The 10,427-nt window shown below is 42.0% G+C and overlaps 1 protein-coding gene across 1 annotated transcript; it reads right to left on the reverse strand.

Annotated features, from left to right (window-relative positions):
* Window positions 1-106: 106 nt before the first annotated feature.
* f10 (coagulation factor X) lies at window positions 107-10,078 on the reverse strand. Its single transcript, XM_061683601.1, has 9 exons — window positions 9,962-10,078; window positions 7,080-7,240; window positions 4,531-4,555; window positions 4,337-4,450; window positions 4,107-4,238; window positions 3,752-4,035; window positions 1,300-1,417; window positions 1,036-1,223; window positions 107-628 (listed from the first exon to the last, which is right to left on the reverse strand). Exons 1-9 carry the CDS (start codon window positions 10,020-10,022, stop codon window positions 206-208), a joined length of 1,506 nt encoding a protein of 501 aa, XP_061539585.1. The 5' UTR covers window positions 10,023-10,078; the 3' UTR covers window positions 107-205.
* Window positions 10,079-10,427: the final 349 nt, after the last annotated feature.

Below are 10,427 nucleotides of genomic sequence, written 5' to 3' on the forward strand. Positions count from 1 at the left end.
GCCAACTAAGTAAGCGCGATACTATTCTTCTTCATTGGGGTGTCCTTAGTTCATATTGCTAAAAGGAAAAACACTATTAACACACACACACACTGTTGTAGTGTTTATTTATGGGGTTTGAAAAATGCACAAACTCAAAAGCTTTCTTTCATCCAGCCAAATTTCACGACTTGTCTCGGCAGTCTGTCGAGAAGATGTGGTTGTTTTATAAATACAGCCTCTTGATTGGTCCACTCTGCCTCCTCACCCTGCCCCCGCTCATCTCTTTGCGCAACAGCAACTTGATGGCCGAACGGATCCATTTGGTGAATTTGGATACTTGAGTGTAGACGCCGTACTTGCCTTCTTTGGCACAGCCTTCGCCCCAGCTCACAATACCAGTAATGAAATTGGTGTTTTTGTATGATGTAAAGTGTGGCCCACCACTGTCTCCTCTGCACGAATCCATAGCTTTTTTGTCATAGCCTGCGCAGAACATGTGTGCAGAGATACGGAAACTGCTAGATTCTTTACACGTTTGTTGGGGCACATAGGGTACAGAGAGACGCTGCAGAATTTTGGATGTTGGCATATTTTCGCCAAGGCGGCCAAAACCGCTAACCATCCCGTCTTGCTGTTTCATAAGGACCTGCAAGGACATATTAAAACCCAATGATAACAAACACGCATTTACATACACTACTCACAAAAAAAGTTAGCAATATTTGGCTTTTGGGGGAAATTGCTGGTGGAACTTAAAATAAAGTTCACTTTTACGGTTAAAGTTAAACTTTAAAGTTCACCTTTACCCCTCGTAACACTTGCCAGGGAAAATTGATGCCCCCCAAACCTCAGGTGGATGCCCTGGATCCAACGCACCGACACTAGTGGACGACGACATTGAACAGTTGGACGTCCATTCAAAATTTTACACGTCAACTGTAAAGATTATAGTGCCTTTTAGGTTCATTCTGAAATTTCACCCAAAAAGCCAAATATCCCAAACTTGGGAGTCTTGTATACTGTACATAAAACAAAACACAGGCACGCACTCACCCTCTCAGCAAAATCCGGCTCAGGGAGGCAGGCTGGCAGGATGAACCTGGAGAACTTGATGGGCGTTGCCAGTTTGAGGAGCGCAATGTCATTGTGAAAAGTGTCTGGGCGGTACAGCTTGTGAGTTAGGGCGGTCTCAAGATAGTGAGTGGCTTCAGTCCCCTCTTCCGCCAATAAGTCAAACTCACCTGGATGGACAGAAACAGTGACATTTTATCACTAAAACTTCACAAGGATAGACACTGATTGGTCAGTCGCACCCACCCAGCCTCACAGAGATAAAAGATGTGTGGTTCATGCAGTGTGCCGCCGTTAAGATGATGTATTCGTTGAGTATGGTACCGCCACAAAACCCTAGGTCATTTTCATCGAGGAGAAGTGCCTGCATTGACAAAACAGGGGGAAAAAAGACACACCATGGAGCTACTTTCAACATGGACATGCCTATCGCGTGGAAACATCGGGACCTGATTTACTAAGAGCCCAAATAGTGGACATTAAATTGCATGTTCACTCACTCTAACAGGTTGCACTCATACTTGGCAACAGGTTTAAAGGGGTGAAGACTGCCATCTTTAAAAGAGGGTTTTGCGCTTTACAGTAGGTAACTGATGGTTTTTACAATAGAATATTTGGGAGAGCACCACAACCGCAAAATGAAGTTTGAAGTGATGGAATTGGAAGTGTCAGTGGAAGAGGCAAACAAACATAACTGAGTTACAGAAAATAAATCTTTCGCTCCCATCGTTTTGGGGAAACCAGCAACCACACACAAGCCAAGTTTAAAAAAAAAAAAATGTAACTAATCCTGCATGTGTGGGAATTGGATGTTTCTGCCCATCCCGTGTAACACTGCGTTTAAAACTTGGTACAGCACACCCGAAAACTGCTCTGGGAGAGTCCAGCATCAATTGCCACAGGTGCACTGAAGTGACTCAGATGCTGGGTTGAAATGAGTTTTGTCATAGGTGACACGGAATGACTCCTGAATGTGAATGCGGAGAAGAGAGAGCGTAGTCAGCCCTTACATGCTCTAGCAGCTCCAAAATTGCATTGCTGAATAGACCATTAGTCGCAATAACTTATGTCACTGCCATTTCAAAAATGTTTACATGATCAGAAATGATCCAGTACTCTTATTTTTCCTACTACCAGCGTTAATTTTGTTGGTGAAATTTTGTTGCCGTAGTTATAGTCAACGACCTTGTTTTTTCCTGACCAAAACTATGTATACTATATCTATGGCCGCGACTGCATTAGAACACGTTTTTAGAAAGACGACTAACTGGAAGAGACAATTACAGTCAAGTTATCCTGAAATCCACACACAGGTGAGCATGTTAAGTCATTAAAAATACAACTTTTATCAATTATTTAGCACGTATAAATGTGCTAGTCCAGTGACTTTCCCCACTGTTTTGCTAACCTTCCTCGCCGATTTGCATGTTTTCAACAAAGGCTGTGGTCTTGGTGACTTATGATATGCATCTTACAATGTCCCGGGTTCATTCCCCGGCCCCGCCTGTGTGGAGTTGGCATGTTCTCCCCGTGCCTGCGTGGGTTTTCTCCGGGCACTCCGGTTTCCTCCCACATCCCAAAAGCATGCATTAATTGGAGACTCTAAATTGCCCGTAAGTGTGACTGTGAGTGCGAATGGTTGTTTGTTTCTATGTGCCCTGCGATTGGCTGGCAACCAGTTCAGGGTGAACCCCGCCTCCTGCCCGATGATAGCTGGGATAGGCTCCCGCACGCCCGCGACCCTAGTGAGGAGAAGCGGCTCAGAAAATGGATTGATGTTAGAATGTGTGTTTGTTTAGTTACCCATTATAAACAAAAGATCAAAGTTCATTAGGCACGTTTGTATCACAGTGCCACACTTTTTAATACTTGAGCTTCACTGATGTAGAAAGAGCAGACCTGATGGCATTATAGCTTATACACGCAAATGTTTTTATGTTTGCACTAACGAGACTCCTTATTTCACAGTTTTAAAGGTAAATAATTGTTTGTTCCAAATAATTTGGATCTGGGTCTGTGTGAATTGCATACCTTAAAGTTGCTTTAACACATTAATCGGGTTTTCTTTTAATCTTGGTCAATAGTTCCATACATTTTACACCAACTAGCACCTAGAAAAATACTTGGTGTCAAGATTATGACCAACATAAATATGCGTAGACTATTTCGTTGACTACAATCTAAAACTAGACTAAAACAATTTAGATGACAAAATTATGACTGCAACTAAATTGCATTTTAGTTAAAAGATTTGGACTAAAACTACGTGATGAAAACACGGTCTGATGGCTGCTGCACCTGGATGAAATATAGTTATCTGGTTGCCCCACACGCAAGAAGACGACTAAAACTAAATCGAAATTTGCTGTCAAAATGAACACTGACTCCTCCTCCTCCCCACAGTAACCACAGTCATGGTTACAGATGGCAGTGGCAGTTTAGACCTGCCTTTCAGACATGCTATTTTAAGAAATCATTTTTTATCTCAGATTTAATTAATCACATTGGGTGTGCTAAATGAATATATTTACTCCTCCCATAATATGCAAAATGAACCGTGTGGCCATTTTGCCCATTTTACAAACGTGATCCTGGGTTAGTTTAGCTTCCACATCTGTTTGTGTGAGAAATCAAGTTTTCATGTGCAGACCTTTAGTAAATCAGGCCCTTGGTTTCTGAGTTGATCAATTGTCTGCACCTGCCATGGACAATCTCCTGGTGGACAGTTCTCCCCATTCACGATGCGGGTTTTTCCAGCTACGTCGGAGTAGTGTTCTTCCTCCTCCACATAGTCGTGCGCCATTTGTTCGCTGGTGATGTTGCCAGGAGCTGAGCTCTCTGGCAGACTGACAGCGGCGGTGTCATTGCCTTCAACGTGGGTTTGGTTGAAGCCAGTGACATTTCCCTCTGTGGTGTTAGGGCGCTGGTACCTGAAAATGGTTCTGGTTTTGCCACTGATTGTCACGCCGCATTTGAAGGGCTCTGCAAGAGTTTGGTGGTGTGAGGAGGACGCTCAGAACAACAGAATGTAGCCCATGTGGAATCATGCTCACCATTGGATTCACAGGATTTTTCGTCAGGAGCCAGGAAATATCCATCAGCACACGAGCACTCTAGGTTTCCTTGCTCCACCTTGCAGAAGTGATCACAGCCTCCGTTTTGGTTCTCACAGAGCTGAGGAATAGCTGGAAGGAAACAGGGCAGCATCTAGATGACTCACGCAAAGGTGGGGAACCTTTTCAGATATATAATGAACACATTCACAGGTACAGTGGCTCCATACCAATTTCACAATTGGAACCCTGGTAGCCATCATCACAGTAGCAAGTGTAGCGACCAATCCCATCTTCACAACGTCCTCTGTGAGCGCAGGGCATCGAAAGACACGCGTCACCATCTGTGGGTCAACCATATATTTGGATCAAAAAAACAAAAACAAACATCACCAAATATGCTGCACAGGATCACAGTTCTTACCAAAATATGTGGCCCAGAATTTGTCCTGAAAATTAGCAAGAAAGACTCAAAACAGGATGAAATCAGTTAAAGAATGAAGTGAAGCAGTTCACGAAAATGTTTGTTTACCAGTCGAGTCAAATTTAGTGGGCAGAAAGGCTAATGCTACCTGGACCAACAGATAGCAGTACTAATAGCTCACCGTGACTACATTTAAATGCACATATTAATCGGGTTACAGACATACACTAAACAGGATGTTTCAACTAAAATGTTAATAATGAACTATAGTATATATATATATATATATATATATATATATATATATATATATATATATACAGAGAGAGAGTTAGTGAGTATAGATCATAAATACACCACAAGCTATGATCCCCAAAAACTTTAGGATCATTTCATGTTTCAGAAACGTAACACCACTTTTTAAAAAATACCCATGTTATTCTTCCAGAGCGAAGGCACGGACGGCATAGTTGTGGTTCGGCATTCACATGTTGGCAGATTTATTTATTTTTTTACCTATCCTCCGTTATTCTCTGAAAATCAAATGTATTCATTGTTTTTACGTTCAGGTCAAAGCAATAAACGTATTACTTTATCACAACTGGTGGAATCTTAGTGTTGTTCGGTTTAATATCATTAATACAATTGATAGTTTTTTTTTTTTTGTGTCTAGGCTTCAGATGTTCTATTTTGTTGGTGGTCTTTGAATGAATCTTGTAAACAGTCCAAAGTAAAACTGAAAGTACTGTATGTTTCTGCTTCCGTCCCAAAGCAGCTACTAATAGCCTGTGTTGTCGACGTTGCTGTTAAAAGTATCCTCAATAAACATTTACTCCTGTGTAAATGCCAACAGGTGGTTTAAATTACTTTAATACCATCTGTGTAAAGTGTGGCGGAACGCTGAACAACTGGTAAGCACATCTGCCTCACAGTTCTGAGGACCGGGATTCAAATCCTGGCCCCGCCTGTGGGGAGTTTGCATGTTCTCCCCGTGCCTGCATGGGTTTTCTCCGGGTACTCCGGTTTCCTCCCACATTCCAAAAACATGCGTGGTAGGTTAATTCAAGACTCTAAATTGCCCGTAGGTGCGAATGTGAGTTCGAATGGCTGATTGTTTGTATGTGCCCTGCGATTGGCTGACGACCAGTTCAGCGTGTACCCCGCCTCTCGCCTCTCGCCTGAGAAGTTAGCTGGGATAGGCTCCAGCACGCCCGCGACCCTAGTGAGGATAAGCAGTACAGAAAATGGATGGATGGATGTGTAAAGTGCACTTGTGCATATTTGTTTACACATGTGTGATGTCACAGTTGATGCTAGCGTGTTAGTCAGAATAGTATGCGAGCTAATACTATCAATAACCCATATGTGAAGGTGCTTTATGTGTGTTGGATAATTTAACTACTTAATACAGTGATTAATGTAACATGGGTTCATGATTGTGTACATGCTACATGCATGGTATTGGTGCCATATGATGTTCTTTGTTTAAAGGGATTTGCCGCCACCTTTTGGCATCGATATGGAATTACAAACCCCTTTTGGTGGGGCGGGGGGGTCAATTACTTTTTCGCTATTCGCGGAAGGACTCTTACTTTAAAATATTTACTTATTTTAGCTGAGGTAGCGTTAAGTTAGTTCCCTTTTGGTCCAAACGCCCCCACCACCTGCCACCCGCCACCGCCGTCCTCACACTGCTTCTCATGGGAATCAATGTAAAGTCAGCATTGGCCATCTTTCTGCCACCAAGGTTCGATTCGTTCAGTGCATACATTTGAGGTAAAATCTGGTTTCCAATCATCTAGGTGCATTCATCCAAATTTTAAAAGTTGAATAAAGTCAGATTAAGGTGTGTACATGCATTTTATAAGTCTGGTTTAAATGATTGAATGCATAGTTGGGTTTTGTGATGATAGATGTACGTAAATGTACTGACAAAAAGAAGCAGTACAGTATTCAGGCTACAAATATAACCACCAAATTTCATCAGGTTTATTGAAAAATTATTGGTGAGTATTAAGAATCTGAAGGAGCAAATTTTTAGTCTACCTCAGGCTAGCGTAAAGGTAATTTCCCAAAAATGTCATGAACCTAACTTGGGCTGAAATCTACTGAACTGGGTAAAAAGCAGTTAAACGAGAGCTATCAAATAACTAATCTCTAGCTAGGCTAGAAGCAAAGGAACTAACTGGATACACAGCCATCCCCACCACCATTTCGCAGTTCACCTATCGTGGTCTGGCTACAGTATGTTGCAGTAGTCCATTAAACATAATATTTTTGTGTTGAAATACATTCACCATGTTTAAATAGGCTTCTTAAACTATCAAAATAACTTTAAAAAATATATATATATATATCTGTATCGCAAATGTTCGCCATAGCGCTTCTCCTTATTAGGGTAGCAGGTGAGCTGGAGCTGTAAAACCTGGACTGGTCACCAAACAATTGCAAGCAGCTAACTAGCCTACCTCAAGTTAAGACGGGAAGCACAACAATGTGGAGTGTGAGTTAGCGTTAGTGTCAGCGTGTGTTTCAGGAATTGTGTATACAGTTTGAGCTGCATCTTCAAAAATCTCTCGCGCCTCCTCCCTGCTGCAGCGTTCCTCCTGACACTCGCGCTCCATGTTGCCTTGCTTGAGCTCCTCAAAGTATTTGTTGGCTCGTCTGGGCCGCATCAACACCTGACTGGCCTCCTCGGTGCCCAGGAACACTGCGGACGGCGAGAGATAAGCGGTAAACAACTGAAGATCATCAAAAAAGAATTGTACATCAATCCGTTGAACATTTTCCATTTTCAATTGGCAATTGAAAATAAAAAAAAATAGGAAGGAATTCAATTTGAGGGTGGGAAAGATCAAAAATACAAAACTGTACATTTAAAATGTTATTTATTCATTGATCTATTTATATTTAGGTCATGTTAAGTTTGGAGACGAGAAGGGTTCGAAATTAACACCCGCCAAATGCGGGTTAAAATTCATTTTGGCGGGTAGTAATACAAACTCGCTAGCCAGTTTGGCCAGTGATGTGTGACGGGTGGCGATCCTGCCAGGGATCGGACTCGACTCCCACTTAAACGGTCGGGGTACAAACCCCGGCGGGAACGCCACTGGTCAAAGATCCATAAGGCGCATTGGCTGCACGTAGGGCAAGCCGGGATTTCAGCGCAAGTTACCATGGAAATGGACCGAGGAGAAGAATAAGAAATGAATGAAATGAAAGGTAAAAAAGAACGAAACAAGTTAAGCTAAATGTGGCGGTGGTTGGGACGGACGTCTGGGGGCGAAAAGAGAAAGGAGGCAGGGGATGTTGAGGATACCGAAAAACGGTGTGAAACAAAAAGAAGAAAGTTTAACGCCAAATGGCTGACAGTACGTGAATGGCTTGTGTTCGATCAGAAAGATGCTGTTATGTTTTGTTGGGATCGTCGCATGTACGCCAAAGGCAACAAAAGAACAAGCAATTACTGTGTGTGGTGGGAACAAGTAATGTTAAGGTCGAGGCAGTAAAAGACCACCAGAGTTCCCGAAGCGTTCAAGACAGCGTAAGAATTAAATCCGCCAAGACGGGTCGTAGTTGGAGAAGATGCAGCTGCTATTGCAAAATCCCCATGTTGTCGGCCTTTCACCCACTTTGCATGGATGTGTGAGTAAGTGAAGTAACGTTACTATTTGTGTTTCAGAATCAGTGCAATTAATATGATACAGAGGAGCGTACAAGCTTCCATCGAAAGAGATGGAACTTTATGTTTGGGGGTTTCAAAGATTAACCACAAAATTAACTCAACAATGGTTAGACCCCAAACTTGGAAATTATCGTATTAGTATTGTTTTTTATTATGGCAGTATGGGAACCTAAAATACACACCTCAAGCTAAAACCAAAGCACCTACACACAAGCATGTTGAATGTTATGTCAATGTTAAAACATATTAATTAAAATGTCTAGAAAGTAAATGTTTGCACTTTATGTGTATATATATTTTTCCATGCCAATAATTCTAATAAAATTATCAAATAAATTCGGCGGCACTCTTAATCTCTTATTTTCATCACAAAAATATTTTGCTAGTGGAAATTCTTATTGGCTGGTAACTCATTGGCTGATGATTAAAAAACATATCGAACCCTGGTCAGGAGCATTAGTGAAGCTACATTAGCATCCGTTAAGGCCACAACTACCATCCTTTACGATCCAGCCGCCCGATTACAGTTAGTTATTGTAATTGGCTTCATGAATTATGTCTGACATGGAAGATGCGCTTTTGCTGTACATGCTTTCTGACTTTCTGGCGACCAGAGACATAGCCACACAGTTCCTGGCGTATCGATGCACAATGGTTGAAAGAAGAATGAAAATAACGTTGTTGTTGAAGTGGTTCCAGCCCCCCATCTACTCGTCCACATGCTGTTCCGTGGACATGAATAAGTTGAAAACAATGCAATCCCACATATAAACTGTGGTGAAAGCAATTGTCATGTCTTCCTCCTTAAGAGTCACACCTTTTGTTCCTCTAAACAGTACACTGCAGTAATTGTTCATGTTATAATATGGTTGATGCGTCATTTGATGGATGGTAGTCGTGATACTGACTGACTGTGGCAGCTAACAAGCTAACATAGCTTTACTAAAGCTCCTTACCAAACCTCCGGTTCATGGAAACCTGACCATGCATCAATGCATCCATCCATTTTGATAGCACTTATTCTAATTAGGTTTGTGGGTGAGCTGCAGCCTTTCCTGGCTGCCTTCGGGTGAGAGGCGACGTACATACGTCACTAGAAAGTCGCAGGAAATACTGACAACCATTTACACTAACATTCACACCAAAGGACAATTTTGAGTCTTGAATGAAGCTAATATGCATGTTTTTGGAGCGCGGGAGGAAGCCGGAGTACCCGGAGAAAACCCATGCAAGCATGCGGAGACCAGGCAAACTATGCACAGTTAGGCCAGAGCACGGATTCGAAACCACAACCTCAGAACTATGAGGCAGATGTGCTAACTACTAGTCCGCAGTGGTGCCGCCACCTGAGCAAAATCAAATTCAGTCCTGTGCCTTGTTTCTCCATTTTGTACTTTTGATCTGAGCCTAAAATTGAAACATAAAAAAAATCAGGCATTCTTTAGTTTAGTTTTTTTTATGATAGATTAAAATAAATAGATAAATAAAATAATCAGTCAGGTTTTTTGTTTATTTTGTAATTGCCGATTAAAAACGAATGTAAAGAAGAAATGATGCACAGATTTACATGCACTCAGAAAGAGTTTTGAGAATTTATTTTTTGTCCAATCAGGTGATAGAATGTCTATCAGGTGTACTGATGTCACATTCCACATACTAAAGATACACACATTCTAAACACACAAAGGCGTCCCCATCACCACCGCCTTCCCCTTTCTATCCTTCGCCCTTTGTCATTGAACGTACCGTGAGCGGTGGCCAGGCGGAAAAACAGCACGCCAAGCGACAAGCCGCCAAAACAAAACATGGCGTCCAGTGGTAAACCAAGAAGAAGCTTTTAGTGGCGTGGGGATGATATGAAGTCTGAATACACAGCGAGGCACAGGAAGGGGGAGGCCAATGTCCTCTGTGGGGGAGGAAGGGGTGTTAACGTGTTCAAGTGGACCCGTCTGGATGGGAGGGGACTGCGTTGTCTAAATGTTTCACATTCTGTACAACTACCACATGTTGAGATCTGAGACTTAGTCTGCAAAAGAAATGTTTTCAATGTTAGGACTCCAAATATTTTTTTTTTTCTAAAACAATGCCCTGCACACCATGTAGAAAACACAGGACGAAGGCATACAGGAAGAGAACATGAACTCGGCATTTTGAAAACACAGATTAAAATGAAATCAATAAAGAACTAAAATAAAATATTAAGGGTGGAGGG

This window comes from Phycodurus eques, chromosome 1, assembly GCF_024500275.1.
Source record: "Phycodurus eques isolate BA_2022a chromosome 1, UOR_Pequ_1.1, whole genome shotgun sequence".
Taxonomy (NCBI): domain Eukaryota; kingdom Metazoa; phylum Chordata; class Actinopteri; order Syngnathiformes; family Syngnathidae; genus Phycodurus; species Phycodurus eques.